The sequence below is a fragment of the Bos javanicus genome, chromosome 21, assembly GCF_032452875.1.
Source record: "Bos javanicus breed banteng chromosome 21, ARS-OSU_banteng_1.0, whole genome shotgun sequence".
Taxonomy (NCBI): Eukaryota; Metazoa; Chordata; class Mammalia; order Artiodactyla; family Bovidae; genus Bos; species Bos javanicus.
Window position 1 is genome coordinate 21,197,739 of NC_083888.1, and position 20,412 is coordinate 21,218,150.

General features: G+C 46.7%; 2 protein-coding genes across 4 annotated transcripts; both read left to right on the forward strand.

Annotated features, from left to right (window-relative positions):
* Nucleotides 1-101: 101 nt before the first annotated feature.
* On the forward strand, nucleotides 102-14,188 carry GDPGP1 (GDP-D-glucose phosphorylase 1). Of its 3 annotated transcripts, XR_009732062.1 has the most exons (5): nucleotides 102-514; nucleotides 6,543-6,597; nucleotides 8,085-9,366; nucleotides 11,857-11,999; nucleotides 12,215-12,300. XR_009732062.1 is itself a non-coding variant. In XM_061394488.1 (3 exons), the coding sequence occupies exon 3, from the start codon at nucleotides 8,094-8,096 to the stop codon at nucleotides 9,249-9,251; it is 1,158 nt and encodes a 385-aa protein (XP_061250472.1). In that variant the 5' UTR covers nucleotides 102-514; nucleotides 6,543-6,597; nucleotides 8,085-8,093; the 3' UTR covers nucleotides 9,252-9,419. The 3 variants fall into 3 exon arrangements, 1 of the variants encoding a protein (XP_061250472.1); XR_009732061.1 differs by lacking the exon at nucleotides 11,857-11,999 and having other exon boundaries at nucleotides 12,215-14,188; XM_061394488.1 differs by lacking the exons at nucleotides 11,857-11,999; nucleotides 12,215-12,300 and having other exon boundaries at nucleotides 8,085-9,419.
* Nucleotides 13,586-19,585, forward strand: NGRN (neugrin, neurite outgrowth associated). Its single transcript, XM_061394495.1, has 3 exons — nucleotides 13,586-13,753; nucleotides 14,132-14,242; nucleotides 18,533-19,585. Exons 1-3 carry the CDS (start codon nucleotides 13,590-13,592, stop codon nucleotides 19,119-19,121), a joined length of 864 nt encoding a protein of 287 aa, XP_061250479.1. The 5' UTR covers nucleotides 13,586-13,589; the 3' UTR covers nucleotides 19,122-19,585.
* The last annotated feature ends 827 nt before the right edge of the window (nucleotides 19,586-20,412 follow it).

Genomic DNA, 20,412 nt, shown 5'->3' on the forward strand with positions numbered 1-20,412 from the left:
TCCCTGGCAAGCTGGAGGCGGGGCCCGGGGCGGGGCCGGACGCTCCGGGGCGGGGCCCAGGCATCACGGCCCCGCCTCCAGGGTGGGCGGGCCGGGCCGGGCCGTCTTCGCGCGCTGGCGTGCAGGCCGCGCATGCGTTGAGGGCGCCACGACCCCGCGATGGCCCCGGTAGGAGTTTGGGGGTAGTCGCGCGGTGTGTCCGCCTCACCTGCAGTAGGTGTCGGGGGTGTCGGGGGTGGCGGCCTTGGTCGGAGCCCGGAGAGTGTTTGGAGCCGGGATAACCGAGAAACCTCGTGGCTCGCTGAGTGGCCCGAGGCGGTCGGCTGCCATCTCTGCCCATCGAGGGCTTTTCCACCCGGACGTTGCCATTCGTCACCTGCCGTACTATTTGGAACCCTCATGTCACGTCTGCAGAAATAACCATAACCTTGCTGCCTGCTAAGGCTGTTTATTGAGGGCCCACCAGGTCCCAAGCGCTGTGCATAATTAGCTTCAATTCTTAAATCTCTGCAAGGTGAGTTACCGTTTTCCAAAGCGGGAAATAAAGGCTCACGGGGGTGGGGGGGGGGGGGTGGGGGGGGGGGGGGGGGTGTGTGTTACCATACCCTCCTCCGTGCTTAGTCGTGTCCGACTCTTTGCGGCCCCATGGACTGTAGCCTGCCAGGCTCCTCTGTCCATGGGGCTTCTCTAGGCAAGAATACTGGAGTGGGTTACCATACCCTCCTCCAGGGGATCTTCCAGCCTAGGTATGGAACCCACCAAGTCTAGAGACTTGTCTAGACTCGAGCTTTTAAAAAGCGGTGGCTCCATTCTAAGGCTCTTTTCAAGGATCCCCACTGCTGTACTCCTCTCCCCAGCCTGCATGCTGCCCTGTGACCTGCTCCCAGACTGCATACTGGGGGAGTAGGAATTGAAACGAACTATTTGCTCTTGTCTCCTCTCAACCCCTAAGACAATGCTTGGCATATGCACGGTTCGCTCTCAGTTTGTACTGGATGCATGCATGAATGAGTATTCCGAAAGATAGGGGTTACAAGCTACCGAGTGGAGGAGATAGTGAGATTCATTATTTTTTATTGTTGTTTTCTACTTTAATACGGTATAACAGACAAAATATAGTTCTTGATTCTTTTAATTCATTCCACTAGCTGATCTTTGTAAAGTCTAAATATGAGCATGTCAGTTTAAAACCATTAAGGAGTTAAATACCGAAACCAACCCCCTATAATTCGAGTTCAACCTCTCTTTCTCTCTCTGCCAGTCTCCTCAGGCTTTCTGGGTTTCAGCCATTATGGGTTCTCCATTCTTCTTCCATCTTATCCTCAGGGAATCCTTCCCTGATTTCCTAGACTAGATTAAGGATCTATATTACACTCACAGAGGATCCAGTGCTTTCCTTGACAGCGTCTGTCATGTTTGCCATCTATATTTACACGTGTGATGATTGGATTAATGTCTTTTTCTCCCGCTAGACTGCAAGCTCCATGAGGAGCTGTGGGAATCATGATTTTCAGACACAAGGTGTGGCAGTTGTTGAGTGAATGCTTTTGCTGAGTAACTTTAATTTTCCCAGCACTCAATAATGATAAGGTGATCATTGGAGAATGACTTAGTAAGACTCATTGTATCAACCTGTGAGTCCCACCACTGTGGAAATATTACCTTCCAGAAAGTAGAGGCTACAGAGCAGTGGGAACACCAAAGCCAGTCAAAGCGACTGGAGTGTAGTCTCTTGACAGTAGACTCCTGTCCAAGAAGGAGTTGGTCTTCATTTAATAAAAGGCAACAAACAAGAATCTGCCTGCAATGCAGGAGACCCCGGTTTGATTTCTGTCGGATGATCCCCCGGAGAAGGGACAGGCTACTCAATCCAGTATTCTTGGGCTTCCCTGGTGACTCAGCTGGTAAAGAATCCGCCTGCAATGCAGGAGACGTGGATTTGAGCCCTGGGCTGGGAAGATCCCCTGGAGAAGGGAACGGCTACCCACTCCAATATTCTGGCCTGGAGAATTCCATTGACTGGATAGTCCATGGGATCGCAAGTCGCACTTTCAACGAACAAGAAGCTGTCACAGTGTCTCCTCTGCTAGGCTAAGAAGACAGAACACCAACCAGTGAGTGCACATCCTTGGACTTCAGGGTGAGACTGCATCTTTTCATGGTGAAGGTGTGGGACTTGACACTGCCCCGCCATAGTGGCCAGCTGTCATGAAGATTGCTCAGCCACCTCACTTGACTTTGAACCCTTCTTCATTGAACAATCTTTTGATTATAATTTTGCTTCCTGGTAAATTTTTGTATGGAGGAAGGCCTATAACAACCAGCCACCAAGAACATTTTGTGCTCTTTGCCATGTTTCTCATTATAAATTATTAAATCAGCATTCTGAGTCATTTAGCAGTCCCTGGTGAGCTTGCTTAACATATTGTCCTTCTGTGTTCAATGAACCCTTGATAACAGTGATAAAACTGAGTGGCTGATTTAAAAATAGCTCCTGGTGTTTGTTTTCCAAGACATTTCTTTCCCTGCTTGTCGTATTATTTCCCTCTTCCTCTTTCCCTTGAGACATTAGATGGTGTGGCCACCAAGGTGTGTCTGAGGTGGTGGTGGTTTAATTGCTAAGTCAGGTCCGACTCTTTGTGACCCCATGAACTGTAGCCTGCCAGGCTCCTCTGTCCATGGGATATCCCAGGCAAGAATACTGGAGTGGGTTGCTGTTTCCTTCGGGGGATCTTCCTGACCCAGGGATAGAACCTCAGTTTCCTGTTTGCTTCCCTAAGCCACCGGGGAAGCCCATGTCTGAGGTGGTACTGTTTGCTGTGAGGCTTAAATGAGACAGGAGTGTGAAGACACTCTGGGAGAAGGGTATTTTAGACTGAAAGAACAGAAAGCACCAAAGCCTTGAGCAGGAACAGGTTTAGGAAGAGTGAGGAGCAGAGTAGGTGTGGGGAAGAGTGGTCTGAGAGGAGGTGAGGGGAGGCACAGCTAAGCCTTGAGAGCCCAGAGCCCATGCTGTGGAAATGGGTTTTGTTCTAGGGGCTCAAGGTCACATCATCCCTAGTGAATGGAAGAGTCAGAATTCAAATATCTTGTTAGCCTCCAAAATCAGATCTCTCACCTTCCTGCCAGGATGATACCCACCACACAGGCTTGTTGTGAGGGTCACCTAATTAAACTTGGAAAATCCCCAGCCCATGCCTGGCAGAGTAGAGACCTGGGACCTGTGTTCCCTTCCTCCTGGTTTTCCTATGAAGATTCAGTCCTGTCACCTGGTCACTATGATTTGTTATTCTCAAATATTCCTCTTTATTTCTAGTTTTTTTTTTTTTTTTTTTTGCCTCTTAGTTCACTTGAATATCTTCCCTGGTGGCTCAGATGGTAGAGTCTGCCTGCAGTGTGGGAGACCTGGGTTCCATCCCTGGGTTGGGAAGATCCCCTGGAGAAGGAAATGGAAACCCACTCCAGTTTTCTTGGAGCCTGGAGAATCCCAAGGACTCAGGATCCTGGCCGGCTACAGTCCATGGGGTCGCAAAGAGTCAAACACGACTGAGCGACTTCAATTCTTTCTTTCTATTCTTTCACTTAAATATCAGTACTGCCATACCCACTTCCTATTGATTCTGTTGACTGATATATCTTTACTCATATTTTTAGTCTTTTGGTACCATCTTGGCTCTGGATTCTTGGTCCTAGCCCCTGGGTCTTACTTAATGTTATTCTAAATTTCTAGCCCAGACTTCAACCTTGACCTCCAGGTTTGACTGTCCAGCTGCCTGCACCACTTCTCTTGAATGCGCAGGCGACATCTCAAATTCAGTAATGAAAACTGATCTTTTGATCTCTCCCTTCCTTTAGTCACCTGTTCCTGCCCACACCCCATCTCCACCCTCTCCATCTCTGTAAATGCCACTGCAGGGCCTGGTTCCTGAAGCTGAGTCACTCCCAGTTCTTCCTTTTCCCTTAGTCTTGTAGTCAGCCTGTCAGCAGGCCCTGTTGGTTCTGTCTTTAAAACATGACCCATATCCCCACCTCCTCCTAACTCTGTTGCCATCTTTGTTGTCCAGTCACCTCACTGCTCACTTGGCCACCAGAGTGGCCTCCACAGTGGTCTCTGCTTCCCCTTTGCTCCCCTACGATCCATTTTCCGCATAACAGAAAAAAGTTTATAAAATATCAGACAGTCCTGGACTTCCTGGGTTCAATCCTTGGTCAGAGAAGTTCCACAGAATGCTGTGTGGTGTGGCCAAAAAGTAAAATACCAAATGATCCTTCTGTTTAGAACCTACCAGTGATTTCTTACTCCATTTAGAATAGAATCCAAGTTCCTGTCCATGATGCATAAGGCCCTGCAGCTAATCTGGCCTCCGCTTTCCTCTCCAGCTTCACTGGTTGGGGGGTCCTTTCCCCTTTGCTGGCCATACCCCAGTAACATTGCCTCCTTTCTGTTCCTAGAACAGGCCAACCAGCTGCCTGCAAGATTCGTGGCCTTGGACTTCGGGTTTCTTTTGCCTGGAGTACACTCAGCTCTTCATTGTAGGCCTCTTCTTATCCTTCCTGTCTTAGCTCAGCTGTCACATCCCTCTTATGGAAGTGGGATGCCCTGACCCCACCGCTTAGTCACCCCCTGTTTTATGACTTGTTTCCCACAAAATGCTTTCACCACAGGTAGTTAATGTTTTCCTTTTGCTTATCATCTAACTTCATCCCAGGATGTAAGTTCCCTAAGGATATGGACTTGGTTCTCCTTATTTGCTACCATGTCTTCATTGCCTCATACACAGCAGTTACTTCCTAAATACTTTGATTTTGTGGCTCAGCAGAACATGGACCAGGGTGCACAGAAGAGATGCCCTAGAATGTCAACAGTGGAATTGAAATGGGTTGATTCTGAATGAATGAATGAGAGACACTTAAGTGAATGTTGTTGAGTCGCTCAGTCGTGTCCAATTCTTTGTCACCCTGTGGACTGCAGCATGCCAGGCTTCCCTGTCCTTCACTATCTCCTGGAGTTTTTTTAAATGCATGTCCATTGAGTCAGTGATGACATCCTACTTAGGTTTAATTCAGCAAATTGTTGGATTTCTTAAATCTATTTTGAGAATCACTTAAATTGTTTTGAATTGTGGCAAAATACACATAACATGAAATTTACCATCCTGACATTTTAAAAATTCGGTTTAAAAAAAAAGTGTAGCATAAACTTTAAAACCTTAACCATTTCTGAGTGTATAGTTCAGGAGTATTAAGTATATTCACATTATTTGGTAGCCCAGTCTCCAGAACTTTTTTCTTGCAAAACTGAAACTCTGCGCACGTTAAACAACAGTTTCTCCTTTCCCCCTCCCCCCAGCCCTTGGAAACCACCATTCTGCTTTCTGTCTCTATGAATTTGAGCGTTTTTTTTTTAAGTTAATTTATTTATTTGGTTGCACTGTGTCTTAGCTGTGGCATGTGGGATCTAGTTCCCCAACCAGGGACCCAGCCTGGGCATCCTGCATTGGGAGCGCAGTGTTGCAGCCCCTGGACACCAGGGAAATCCCAGAATTTGAGCACTTTAGGTCCCTTGTATAAGTGAATCATAAATAACTTGTCCTTTGGTGCCTGGCTTATTTCAGTTAGCACAAAGTCCTCAAGGTTCATCCATGTTGTAGCCTGTGTTGGCATTGCCTTCTTTTTAAGGCTGAATAACATTCCATTGCCTGTATAGGCCACCTCTTGTTTATCCATTTATCTATTGATGGATACTTAAGTTGCTTCCACCTCTTGGCTACTGTTGCCCTGAACACGGGTGTATAAATACCTCTTTGAGACCCTGCTTTCAGTTGTTTTGGATATACCCCCAGAAGTGGAACTGCTGCATCACATAGTGATTTTATTTTTATTTTTTTGAGGAGCTGCTCTACTGTTTTCCATAGCAACTGTATCACTTTACATTCCCACCAGTAGTGTCTAAGGGGTCCAATTTCTGCATATCCTTGCCAACACCTGTTATTTTCTGTTTTTGATAGTAGCCATCCTAAAGAATGTCAGGTGGTATCTTATTGTGATTTTGATTTTATTTCCTTACTTAGTGATGTTGAGCATCTTTTCATATGCTTGTTGGCCATTTGTATATCTTTGGAGAAGTGTCCTAGACTCACTTTTAATAAAATAATTTAAGACTTTATATTTTACTTATGCTTAGTAAATTATGCATAAATTTTTATGCTTAGTAAATTAAAGTATAAAATTTAAGCTCAAGTTTAAAAAAAAATGTTTACTGTGGTAAAAAATGCAAAAGTTTTACCATCTTAACCATCTCTAAGTGTGCAGTTCAGTCGTGTTACCATCTTAACCATCTCTTAAGTGTACAGTTCAGTACTGTTACCATCTTAAACATCTCTGAGTGTACAGTTTAGTAGTATTAAGTATATTCACATTATTGTGTTGCCAATCTCTGGAATATTTTTACCTTACAAAACTGAAATTCTATACCCATTAAACTCAGCTTGACTTTTAACAAAACATTGTTTTGCATGTTTTTCTGTTTTATTAATGTAAAGTTCCTGGACCAGCAGAGCTGAGGGTACCCAAGCTTGTGCTGGCGACTCAACTGAGGTAAGCTTCCTTCTGAAGTCCCCTGTGGGCTAACAGCAGGTCATGTCCCTGACCCCTTTGGTCCCCTGGGCTTCAGGGACCCAGTGGAGATGAAGACTGACACCTGTTTCCACCTTAAAGGATTGGCCCTGGGCACTTATGATTGGCCATCCTCACCCAGGTGGGTGTATGCATGGCCATTTGGAATTACTGCACAACAGTGGAAACGCTCTTCCCGTGAAAGGAGTAGTAAGCTTTGAAGCCGTGGCCACTCTCAGGCACTGGGCTCTGGTGCCGTTTTCTGGAGGGCAGTTTGCCAGACTGTGTATTGAAAGCCTGAGCCACGAGCCTCTTCTGAACCCATGGTCAACTAAGATTTTATTTTAAATGAAAATAAAAGCATCTGCAAAGATAGATACACAGGATATCCATCACAACACTGTATATGGTAGTAAGAAGCCAGAAAAACCTAAATGTACAAGAGTTAAAGATCAGTTAAAAAAAAAAACAAGTTCCAGGACTTCCCGGGTAATCCAGTGGTTAAGACTGTGCTCCCAATGCAGGGGGCATGAGTTTGATCCCTGGTTGGGGAACTAAGATCCTGCATGCCTCATGGCATGGCCAAAAAAAAAATCAAGATCTATCTACATATGAATATGAAGCTACATATATAAATTGTGATTTTTCCCTGGGCATTGGAATAAGTGTTGTAATTTATCTGTATTTCTTTTCTCCATTAGGAAAATTTATTCATTATGTGTAATTTTTAGAAAGAGAAAGAATGTAATTTATATCTTTAATTCAGCAAAAATGTATGCTAACCTGCAGGTGATAGAATTATGAGTGATTTCTGTGTTTTCAAAATATTTTACCAAAAGCATATATTACTTTTGTAATTAGAACAAAGAGTAAAGTTTATTTAAAAATTAAAATAGGGGAGTTCCCTGGTGGGCTAGTGGTTAGGATTCTGGGCTTTCACCGCCATGGCCCAGGTTCAGTCCCTGCTCGAGGAACTAACTGATCCTGCAAGCTGAGTGGCACAGCCAAATACATTAATAAATAACACAAATAAAAATCTCACATGCCGCAACTAAAGATCCCGCACGCCACAACTAAGATGGAAAACCGCTTGTGCTGCAGCTAGGACCCCACACGGCCAAATAAGTAAATAAAAGTACTTTGTGTGTGTGTTAGTTGCTCAGTGTGTCCGACTCTTTGCAACCCCATGGACTGTATGTAGCCCACCAGGCTCTCCTGTCCATGGAATTCTCAGGCAAGCATACTGGAGTGGGTTGCCATTTCCTTCTCCAAGATATCTTCCTGTCCCAGGGATGGAACCCAGGTTTCCTGCATTGCAGGCAGATTCTTCACCATCTGAGCCACCAGGGAAACCCCCAAAAAAGATTTAAAAAAATAAAAATACATAAGTAAAAAGTAGTGAATTTATTATTAAAAAATCTTTAGAAATGGGATGGCATCATGTATTTTTCACCTTATGATTGTTTCAGGTCAGCCCCATGGCTATTCCACATGCTTCAAATGAAACTTCCTATTTGCTGCCTCCAAACAAGGAGGACTGGGAAGGGCAGGGCATTCCTGACTTTGTCTATGAGCAGGAGGAACTCATGATGGAAGGGGTTCAGTGGCCAAGGGGCGCGCTCAGCCTCCTGAACACGCCGCCATTGTCTCACTTTGACTCTGCCCTCTGCTCAGCCTGGAGGCAGCGGATGGAGCTGGGGCTGTTCCGCTACCCACTGGGGGAGCTGCCGACCCAAACCCTCCCTGGGACCGTGGGTTTTGTGGCTCAGCTGAACGTGGAGCGGGGTGTGCAGAGAAGGTGCCCCCAGAACATCAAGAGCGTGAGGCAGGAGTTTGACCCCGAACAGTTTAACTTCAACCAGATCCGGCCAGGAGAGGTCCTTTTTCGTCTGCACCGGAAGCAGGATTGCTCCGGCACTGTCCAGCAAGAGGACATCCTGGTGGTGATCAACGTCAGCCCCTTGGAGTGGGGCCATGTGCTGCTGGTGCCCGAACCTGCCCGAGGGCTCCCCCAGCGCCTGCTGCCTGGGGCGCTGCGGGCCGGGGTCGAGGCTGTACTGCTGAGCTCACACCCAGGCTTCCGTGTGGGCTTCAACAGCCTGGGTGGCCTGGCCTCAGTGAACCACCTCCACCTGCATGGCTACTACCTGGCCCACCGGCTACCCGTGGAGGGGGCCCCCAGTGAACCCCTGGACCCTCGGGGCCGTCTGCATGTGCTCCAGGCCCTCCCAGCTCCTGGCTTCCTCTTTTACACCAGTAGGCCAGGACCTGACTTGGAAGCCTTGATAAGCAGGGTGTGTCGTGCCACTGACTACCTGACTGACTGTGAGATTGCGCATAACTTGTTTGTCACTCGGGGGGCCCCACCTGGAAAGGCGACATCTTCCTCAGCTCTCTCGGGAGTCCGGGTCATTCTGTGGCCCCGGAGGCCCAGCTTTGGGATAAAGGAAGGTGAGGCATTCAACGTTGCCCTCTGTGAACTGGCTGGGCACCTCCCGGTCAAAACGGCCCAAGACTTCAGCAGCCTGACCGAGGCGGCAGCTCTGGCCCTCATCAGAGAATGTCTGCTGCCCCCAGCCCAGGCAGAAGACGTGCGGGCGGCACTGGTGGCCTTGATAGCCCGGGAGGAAGAGTAATCCTCCCAGCAGTATTTATTCTAACTGATCCGGAGAACTGTCCATCGTGGTGCTGTGGGCACATTCATGAATGCCTTCTAACTGGTTTCAGCATAAGGGGAGGGATAAAGAACCGGTAAGTTGTCTCTTTAAAGAGGGTGATTGTTGGAATAAATGGCATGAATGAGCCCTCTTGGATGTATCTGCTGCTTTTCACCTTGCTTCTTGGACAAGCCCCAGGGATGTCAAACCTGTTACTAAGAAGGGAGTATGTGCAGGAGTTACAGGCTCCTGACTCTATGCTGACTTTTCTTTAAGTGTTAGCAAAGTGATAGTTTATCCCTTATTCTATTCTTGCCTCTGCTGGTTCTGCCTCTGCCCACCACTGAGTTGTTTCTTCATTCTGCTCCTGTATTCATCCCCTCCATCCATATACTGTATTTGTAGGACATATTTTGCCTACCTGGGCACCTCGAATTTTCCTCCAGCCCCAATGCTGAGCTAAGTGTTCTTCACATACATTATTTCATGTGAGAACAAGGTGTCCTCACAACTTGAGCGTTGCAGGTCCTTTGAATAGCCACATTTAGCAGATGAGATGGAGGCTGACAGAAGTTCAGTAACCCAAGATCAGGTAGCTCAAAAGTAGTGGAGTCAGGACAGCGACACAGGCAGTCAAGACACCATGAAGCTGAGCTGGGGCTGTGCACCTGTGACCATCATGTTAATAAAGTCTTGAGATGAGGCAGAATATACATCACAACCCATTTCATAAGAAAGTTTAACCTCGAAATTCCTCAACATTTTGGTCACCCTCAACATGCCTGTTTTTGGCAATTGCAGTAATTTTAGCTCAGTGCCTCTCTCTACAAGCCTTTGCAAATACAGGCTCTAGAAACACCACTTATTTTGCTTTCTTACTCTCTGAAGGGAATGCAGTGACCATTATAGCAAAGTGGACTTTGAGTGCCTAAGGTGGTGAGTCCAAACACCAGGATTTCCCCAGCTTTCCCTTAGGGCTGATATTCAGAGGAAAGCCTTCTTCTGGCCCCAAATCTTTACATAAAAATTAAAAGATAGGTTTTCTTTATGATGGTACTTCTTAGCCATGTATACTTTGTCAATTGTCAAGAAAGGGATTTATGGAAGCCTTTTCTAAGCTTAAATATGGAACACTTAGGAGCTGCTTTGTACCCAGGGCCCTGGGCTTTGAGCACAGTAGGAATGTAAGAAGGGGTGATCCAGCTCAGGGCCTCTCCACCTCTTTGCTTGCTTTTTGTTTGTTTGTATGTTTGTTTCTTGTTTTTTGATGGAGGGTCTCTTGTCCTAAGGGGTGTTGGACTTGAGCTAATGGGAAACCTTGGAGAGTTTTAAATTGAGGGGTAACAAATTTGCATTTTAGCTGTGATGGATGGATGGATGGATCAAGGAGGGAAGACAGGGAATCCAGTTAAGATCCTGCTGAATGCTGGCAATTCAGGCAAGCAATGATGATAGTTTAGGTACTAGAACAAAATGTTTGTCTAAATAGTGAGAAAAGTGTGCGTCCTGCAAGGCAAGGGACTCCAAAACATTTTAAGGAGGAGGTAATAGAGTATCATATACTGAAGGAGGATCCAGAAATCTAGGAATCAGGAAATGTCCATGTCTTTTTAAAGGACAGAAAAATTGTAAGTGACCTTTAGATGTAGGCACATGGTAAAATCTTAAAGTGACAAATTTGGGCTGAGTTTGGTGGAAGTGGCAATCAGAAGTCAGAGTGGGCGCACCTCAGGAAGAGATGGCGATGGTGAAGGAGCAGTCTGATGAGCACATGAAGGGCATGTGTGCTAATCACAGCTGTCCCTCCCAAGTGCCGAGACCGTCCAAGATGTGGTTACTAGAAGCACTGAAGGAAGGCAAGCAGATATTCGTCCTGAACACTGAGGTGGCCTAATTCCAGGGGCTTGGCCTGCGGGTTCAGGAAAGGATGGGAGTGGGACTTGTGTGAACTGGTGTGAAAAAAGAAGGATAAGTCCTGTCATGCACTGGGTCAGCTGTGGCAAGAATCCACTTTAGAGCGCAGTGCACTTGATTGCGCTTCCACTGCCAGCTCCAGGAGCAAGGAGGAGGTCCCAGAGGCCCAACAAAACCTGGGAAAGAGCAGGAGCCTGCCAAAGGGCCATCATGAGCCACCAGCTGAGTCTAGCACCGATAGGGCTCATAGGTCTTCAGCTCTATTTTTCAAAGTGAAGGTACCCCTAGTGCTCCCAGCAATTGCCCATCACAAAGAAAGCTCAGGTCATGGCCAGCTCAGCTCAGCTCCTGCACCCCAGAGTGCTGTATGGAGTGATGCTGGATGAGTGGGGCTTGTCAGCAAATCTAACATTGCACAGGCCCCCCCGCCACAGACCCCAAACCTAGTGGAAAACATCCCATTCTGTAGTGGACTGTTCTGTCCTTAAGGAACATCCCCTTAGAACACCACGAAGGTCCTTACCCCATCCTTCTCCCCTCCGAATCTAAGAGGATGGAGCTGAATACCTGGAAGGCCAGTGAATCAGAGGAAGGCTACAGTGAAGAAGAGGAATCTGAGGAGGAGTGTGTAAAAGGGGAAGCTGCCATCCCTTCTAATACTTTTCTGCAGGCACTCTCTAAGACTGACTACAATACATTTAGGAATGGAGTTCCTTTATACACTGTACGCAAGAAAATACCAAAGAAAATTGTAACCCCAGCTGAGCCAGATGTCTTAGAAGTTGGGAGGAGAAAGAGAAGGCAGAAACACAGGTAACTGTCCCCTGGACCCCCTCACTTGCCCAGCTCGAGAGTAACCCTCTGCCCTTCTGCAGTTGGGCGGGGAATCCAAAGTTTTCCCTTTAGCCTGGGAAAGAGGACAGGAAATACAAGAGATCGTTAGCCTTTTGGTACAATAAAATCCGGAACCATTTGGGCTGGCTTAATTTAGAATTTCAGCACATTTATATCATTCTGGTCTTTCCCAGGTGGTGCTACTGGTAATGAACCAGCCTGCCAATGCAGGAAACATGGGTTTGATCCTGAGTCGGGAACATCCATTGGTGGAGGACATGGCAACCCATGCCAGTATTCTTGCCTGGAGAATCCCAGCGAAAGAGGAGCCTGGAGGGCTACAGTCCATAATGTTGCAAAAACAGTTGGACACGACTGAAGCCACTTAGCATGCACGGTCTTTCCTTTAAGTGGCTTCTAGAGAAAATGAATCTGTGGGCTGTCTCTTCATCTGGGTGTCTGGTACCGCAGTTCCTTTTCTCTCTCTCCCTGATTTCTGCTCTTCCTCCATTCCAGAACCCTGGCCATCAGTCTGACCAACTTCAAGTATGAGAGTGAAGCACCAGCTCATCTCTCAAATGACTGGGCATCAGAGGATATTTAGGGTTGCAGTTTTCACTCTGACGATGGTTCTCGCAATTTGCTCCCAGCCCCTGGATCTCGTTCAGTTCAGTCACTCAGTCAAGTCCGACTCTTTGTGACTCAGTGGACTGCAGCATGCCAGGCTTCCCTGTCTATCACCAACTTCTGGAGCTTACTCAGACTCATGTTCATCGAGTCAGTGATGCCATCCAACCACCTCATCTTCTGTTGTCCCCTTCTTCTCCCGCCTTCAATCTTTCCCAGCATCAGGGCCTTTTCCAGTGAGTCAGTCCTTTGAATCAGGTGGCCCAAGTATTGGAGTTTCAGCTTCAGGATCAGTCCTTCCAATGAATATTCAGGGCTGATTAACTTTAGGGTTAACTGGTTTGATCTCCTTGCAGTCCAAGGAACTCGCAAGAGTCTTCTCCAACACCACAGTTCAAAAGGATCAATTCGTTAGGCTGACTTAACAACTTGTCTTCTCCGTCCTTCAAACCTTAGCCTGGATTTACCGCTAAATCTGTACTCTGGGTGCAGCCCTGGGCTAGAGGTCATCCAGGCGACAAGAAATCCGTTTCCCAGAGGAGTCCAGTTCCCATAGCTCGGGGCTGTCGCCATCAGAGAACCGCTGAGGGGACGCCCTTCCTGTGACCGTGGCGGAGGCAAGCCGGCCTGGGCAGCCCTTAGGGTAAAGGGGCGTCTCTTGGCCAATGAGCTCGTGTTTAAAATTTATCGCGTTTGGCAGGAGCGTCCTCTACCTCATTCCGGTTCCGGGAGTTGCAGGGAAAACACTCGCCCTCCCCGCGCCCCGTAGTTATTATCGGGAGGGCTGGGCCACCGAGCGGTTTAAACCCAAAAGCCACGCCCTCAGCCTGAAGCCGGAAAGAACCGCGACGTCCCCGAGCTTGCCCCCCCTGCGTACTTCCGGTTCAGTCCCTGGCTTCCGGTGCTGCCAGTCCGTGGGTCGTGAAGGGGGTTTTTGTAAACATGGCGTTTTCCCCGAACGTTTTGCTGGGCGGGCGTGTCTGCGCAGCGGTTGCTCGCTGTGGGTTTGCTACCCGGAGGGTGACCATCCCGGGCTCTACCAGCCGAGAGCCGGACCCCGATTTCGACTGGGAACCGGAGGAGCGAGAACTGCAGGAGGTGGAGAGGTACCGACTCCTTCCCGGGCCCTCAGCCTGAAGCAGGGCCTCGGTCTGGGCGCCCTTGTCCGCGCCCGGTTGGCGCTGGGCGTCCTGCAGCAGCCCTTCTCACCCGTTTTTAGGGACGCAGGGGCAGGTGTTAGATCCTTTGGGACCACAGGTCCTTTCACCAAGGACGTATTTCATCACCCGACTGAAGAATTCAGCAACAGCTTATGGGCTGCTGTTCTTGGTGTTAGACTTCTGGGGCGGTGTTCTGGCTGGCCGACATGGCCACGTAGTGTTTGCAAAGTGAAGTGCGCTGGACGCTCTGTGACTGACCCCAAGGCTCTTAAACCACCCATCTAGCGTCTATGCATGGTTTCTGCCATTGGTTCTCTCCCCCAGCGCCCTGAAACGACAGAAAAAAGCCATCCGGTTCCAGAAAATTCGAAGGCAAATGGAGGCGTCAGGTGCCCCACCCAGGACCCTGACGTGGGAAGCCATGGAGCAGATACGGTAAGACATATTAAGATTTTTGTTTTGAATACATAGTGCATTACATATGGCTCAAAATTAAAGCAGTATAACTGCGTATGTGTTGAGAAGTGTTAACCCTCCTAGTCTCCTGTGGATAGAAATACTATTAAAATATTAATAGTTTTCTTGTGTCACTATCTAGGTTTCCTTCTGCACATAGAAGCAAGCCCATGTGAATGTAGAATTTTATTTTCACTTTCGTAGTCTCAAACAATTTATAAATAACTTTTCTACACTTTACTTGTTCATTTAATATATTCCGAAGATCTTTCAACTTCCCAAGAGAGAGCGCCTCATTCTCATTTGTAGATGCTTAATAAATTGTAGTTTATATTACTGGTCTTTTATGGTGGGCGTTTGAATTGTTCCCACCCACTCACTGTAACAAATAGTGCCCTAGTGCATGACCTTGTGTACCCATCAATGTCCATATCTGCCAGAAGCATTATACACATTCTCAGAAGTAGGGTTACTGAAGCCAAAGCTAAATGAATTTGCATTTTGATAAATATTGCTAAATAGTCTTCCGAAGGTCATGTTCCGTTTTTCATTCTCACCAGAATAATTCTGGAGTTGAGACTTAGAATCACGGGGATTTATAGAGATGATCAAGATTTTATGAGCCTACAACAACTCTCTTCTGTCAGCTTCCTTCGTCTTGAATGCCAGCATTTTTAACCCTTCCATCTTCTTACCTGTCACCTCCCCTTTGGGGATCATTAAATAATCTTTTTATTTGAGAGAAAAATCAGGCCATTAGGTAAAAATTATTAAAGCTTCTTGGACTGCTTCTTACCTTCCACTTTCAGTCTTGTCCTCTAGTCATATCACAGGGGGAAGTGGCAGTCCTTCACTTGTCTAGGACCAGTCCTCTGGGTGCTCTAGGTCAAATCCCTGCCTAATTCCTCAGATACATTTTTCTGTCCACTTGTCCGAGTTGTGTGCTGGGCTCAGTCTATCAATAACCAGTGCTGTGGCTGGGCCAGCTGTTGTGTCTTAAGATTGCAACATGTCCTTAAGTGACCTCAACTTTGGGGGTGGGTGAACGTTTATTACTTACAGGGCCTGAAAATTACACAGCCCACCTGAGGCTGCACAGCAAGGCCATGGCTAGAGAGAGTTGCAAGGGCCTGGAGTTCTACTTTTACTGGGTTTGAACACTGGGGCCTGAGTTTTTTTTGAGGAGGGGTGTGGGGGTAGGGTTTTGAGGGCTCACTCATTATTGGCAAATTCAATGGGAATTTAAAGCACAGGAAGAGAAAAAACAAGTGGCCCAAGTGGTTAATTATTGAAGTCAACCATGGTCTCTAAAACAAAGGTGCCTCAGTGGGGTGGCTAGAGCCTGGCTTTTTATCTAGTTGTGTGGCTGGCAGTGTGTTTATTGAAAACAGCCATCTTCAAAGTGCATGCCTTGGCAAGCAAAGCTTAAGTCAGTCACTTGGATTACAAAAGCAAAAAGGAAACCCAACTGTCAAGTTGACTCTACACTCCCTCCTCCTCTAGTTCCCTCCTGGCTCCCTGCTCTCGTTTTTGTTTGTTTGTTTCATCATGACAATGAAACTGCTCACAGATACACCAGTGACTTCCTCAGTGCTAGGCATAACTGACTCTCAACACTTTAGCTTGTCTAATACTTCTCAGCATTTGACCTTGTCTGCATTCTTGAAATTCTCCCTTGACCCTTACAGGTTATTATTGTTCATTAATATACAGATTATAGTTCAAGGAATCTAATTGATGGTTGAGCCTCAAAATTTTGAGCAATGATAATGTGCTCATGGCGTTCTGCTGCTTAAAATTCTTCGTTGGTTCACTGTTGTTCTGAGATAAACTCCAGAATCCCTACATGAGACATGGTCTTGACCCAGGGGACCACTCACCTCTATTTGTAGGACTGGTTTTCTGTTTCCTCTCTGGGCTTCCCTTCTTCCTGCGATACCTTAAGTATTGTAGAGTTTGACAGTTGTGCCCTGGGTCTTTTATCTCATTTTGCATATTTCCCCACCTGATGCCAGGTGGCTTCAGCCCCTCCTGCTGTTGGCTTATGACTACCAGTTCTCTCATGTCCAGGCCATGTTCTTCTGAACTCTGTAGTCAGTTGTGCACTAGACATCGCTGTTTAGCTGTCACACAAGTTCCTCAAACTCAACATGTACAAAATAGAATTCATCATTGTTCCCTGATAATTTCATTCTTCTATTTTTGCTATATCCCTGAATGTTCCCACCAACCACCTACTCAAAAAATACTGACTCTCAACCTATTTCTTAACCCAGTATTTAGTTCCTTACCAAGTACACCTATTTGGCCTTCTTAAAGTATTTCTCAAGTCTCTCTCTCCTGCTCTCATTGCCCCTGCCTGAGTTCAGACTGCCTGAATTCCTGACAGCCTCTTGCCTGGTCTTTCCACCTCTGGTCTTGCGCCAAAATTTACTGTTACTGAACCACGTAACTGAACCATGTTCGTTTACCTGATGCACAGCAAGCCAGTGCTGAAACCTTGAGGTCTGCAGCAGAGAAAGGGTTTATTCACAGGCAGCCAAGCAAGGAGACACGAGAACAAATCTCAAATCAGCATCCCTGAAGGAGAGGGTTAGAATATTTATGGGGTAAAGAAGCAACAAGGGGGACTTCCTGGTGGCTAAGACTCCACGCTCCCAATGCAGAGGACCCGGGTCCAGTTCCTGGTTGGGGAACTAGATTCTGCGTGCCACAACTAAGACCCAGAGTAGTCAAATAAATAGATATTAAAAAAAGAGAAGCAGGGTGGTTTGAAGCTTCAGGAAAAGTTGCTGATGGTTAGAAAAAGGTGAAGTAATTGGAGCTCTGCACAGGGGTATTTGAGTTACGTGGTTCTTCATGGAATGCACATTCAGAAAATGATGGGCAGCATTAGCATAATCTCAGGATGGAGATTTTGCCCCTTGACAATGAAAGGGCATTCACTGGACACTCATACAGGCCCAGTTGAATGGTCAGGGGTCTCCACTAGCTTGAGCTGGGCAAAACTAGCCCCATGGCCTGAACAGCAACTTAAGCAACTGTCACTACTCTGACTCCTGTTCAGAAGTGTTGTCTACAGGGGTCAGTTAAAGGAATCGTGTGAGATACTGTCTAGGCTGTGAAGCTGGGAGGGTATGCACTTTGCAGGAACAGTTAGAGCATGCTTGGTCAGTGAAAGCAAGTTACAGGTTATTGTTCATTAATATACAGATTATAGTTCAAGGATACTAATTGATGACTGCACCCTGTTTCATTATCACTGGATTGAGCTTCAAAATGAAAATTTGCTCATGGCATTCTGCTGCTTAAAATTCTTCCTTTGTTCACTGTTGCTCTGAGATAAACTCCAGAATCCCTAAGCAAGACATGGTCTTTGTCCTTCTCCCACTGTCACACAGATAGAACTCTTCCCAACAAAGGTGGTATGCTTCTTTGTATTTCACCTGCTGCCTGTTCTACCATCAGTTCCTTTGACCCCCTGTTCTCCTCCTCTCTCCCAGCTTGTTACAACTGCTCATGTTTTCAGACCAGCTCTAGGGTGGACTTCCTGAAGAATTCTTAGGCTGCCTGCCCAACAGGTGTGGTGCTAGCCTGTCCCTCCCTCACCCTCCCTGGTTCTCTCAGCATCCTCTGCTGAGATCCTTTTCATAGTGTTGCTGGTTTTGCTGGGTGTTAATACATTTGTCTCCACCACCAGATAGTATGTTTGTTTGTTTTTTTTTAAATGAATGTCTGTTTAGGGTAGGCCCTGGGCTGGGTATTTATTATACAATCAATTAATTTATTAGTAGCCAATTGAATAATCAATTTATTATTCAATCAACACAGCGGTCTTTTTTTGTTTTGTTTTTTAGCTGCATTATTGGGGCATGCAGGATCTTACTTCCCTAACCAGGGTTCATACCTGCCTGCATTGCGTCTTCAAGCTCCCTGCATTGGAAGCACGGAGTCTTCATCACTGCCCTGTCAGGCATGTCTGGATTGTATGTTCTTTGAAGGGAAAGACTGTCTTGCATCCCCTGGATCTTACTGGGGCCTGTCATGCAGTGAGAGGAATCCAGTTGACATTAAATGACTAGAAGTAGTTGGGTGTTGCTGTAAGCACAGAAGAATTGGCTGTAGACATTTAGTGGTGCAAGACAGAGACTGTGTTTGCAGTTTTTCCAAGCCTCCTTTTCATGTATTTATCACTAGTGTTACATAATCTGTTAACTGTTCTAATAGGAGAATCTTCACAGATGGAAAATTTGCTTCTTTTTTTCACAGGTATTTACACAGGGAATTTTCAGAGTCTTGGTCAGTTCCCAGATTGGCTGAAGGCTTTGATGTCAGCACCGATGTGATCCGAAGGGTTTTAAAAAGCAAGTTCATACCCACATTGGAACAGAAACTGAAACAGGATCAAAAAGTGCTTAAGAAAATCGGACTTGCCCGTTCGATCCCGGAGCTCCCAGGCCCTGGAGATTCCTCCAAACCGCTTTCTGCAGGCCAGTCTGTATCAGGTTCTTTGCTGATTCCTGGGGATGAAGCCTCATCCAGAGGCCATGGTCACAGCACAGCTTTGAAAGCTATTGAATTGAATACTCAGAGTACAAATATAACAACGAGGCAGACGGAAAGGAATAAAGGAGTCCAGGGCCTGGAGGAGGGGAAGGACTTTGTGCCTGTTGCTGCAGGTCACCCTACCAGCACTTGTAGGGGCGCCAGAGGAATTGACAGTGATGGATTACCCAGTGACAAGAGGCTGGAAGAGCTGAAGGCAGGGGAGGCAGGTGACCAGATCTTCAGCAAAAGAGTCGTGCAGAGGGGACGAGAGTTCTTTGACAGCAATGGGAACTTCCTGTACAGAATCTGAGCCGGAGATGTGCCATGTGACACACAGCTGGGCGAGTATATTTGGTTCTGAAGCCTGGATTTCTGTGTGTGGATTTCCACCTTGGAAGTGGGGGGGAACCATGAGCCTGGAATGTGGGATGAAAGGTTTGAATCTGACAAAGGGCAGAGGACTTCACAGGGCAGATGTGTCTGGGAGCAGGGCAGTGACCCGCCAGGTAGAGTCCAGCTTCCTGGAGCACAGCCCCTGCTCTGACCCACATGCATCGTCAGGATTCACCCTTCTCCCTTGGGCTGTGTGTGTGCTGAAAAACCTGTATTGCATGTGTTGTTACAAGTTTCTGTGATACTTGCAGTATATTTGGGAGGAGATTAAGTTTGTTTTCTCACCTCATTTACTTCTTGATTAATGAACACTTAACGGTTCTGGAACTGCTTAGTCAATTGGTTGTCCTCATTATGTGCAAAATAAAGCAAAATGAAGCAGTCTGTTTCAATTGGTGCTCTGTGGGAATGGGAGGGTTTGCTTACCTGGGAAGGAAAGGGAAGAAAAACAGAGCCTCTAAATGTTGGGAGAGAAATGTAGCCAGAGGTATCGCCAGCAGAGGGCTCTGTGCTGACCAGCCCTGCTTAGTTACAAACTTTGACACTTAAAAACTGGACATTAAGCCTCCCCTAAACACCCTAAACACTGTAAGTCTTAAGTTGCTCTTACAGTTGCCGGGGCCCTGAAGATCGGGATGTGGGGGTCTGTCCAAACAAAAAATACAGGGCAGGCACAGGCTTTACAGGCTCGCAACATATCTCCAGCCACTTCCAAAAGTTTAAATAGAATCTTATTTTACAGTTTTTATCAGATTTTTACAAGGCTCTTGTGATCTAGAAAAGAACAGATAGTAGATGACTTTTACAAATTCGGTATCCAGGGTGTTTGGATCTACCCACAGCCTTGTTGCTGTGCGTGACAGCGCAGCACTGGGACTTGAACCCAGGTCTCACTCTTAAGTCTTCTTAAATTCCTGGAGTCCAGCACTGCCTGGCACGATTCCTGTTAATTCACTGATTCTTTGAGAAATATCTGATGAATCAGATAATCACCAGAAAGTGATTATCAAAAGACAGATATTCAGGCAACCTAAGAGTCCAGTGATAGTTCTCAACAGTGTCTCACTTTAACAATTTACCAGCAAAAGTAGGCTAGTCAGAATTTACCTGTATGCAGAATGTTTTTCTAATGGAGACGTAGATATCCCAACCCTGTCATTGATAGTCTGTTCATGTATCTTGTTGCCATTTCAGATGTCATTAATAGC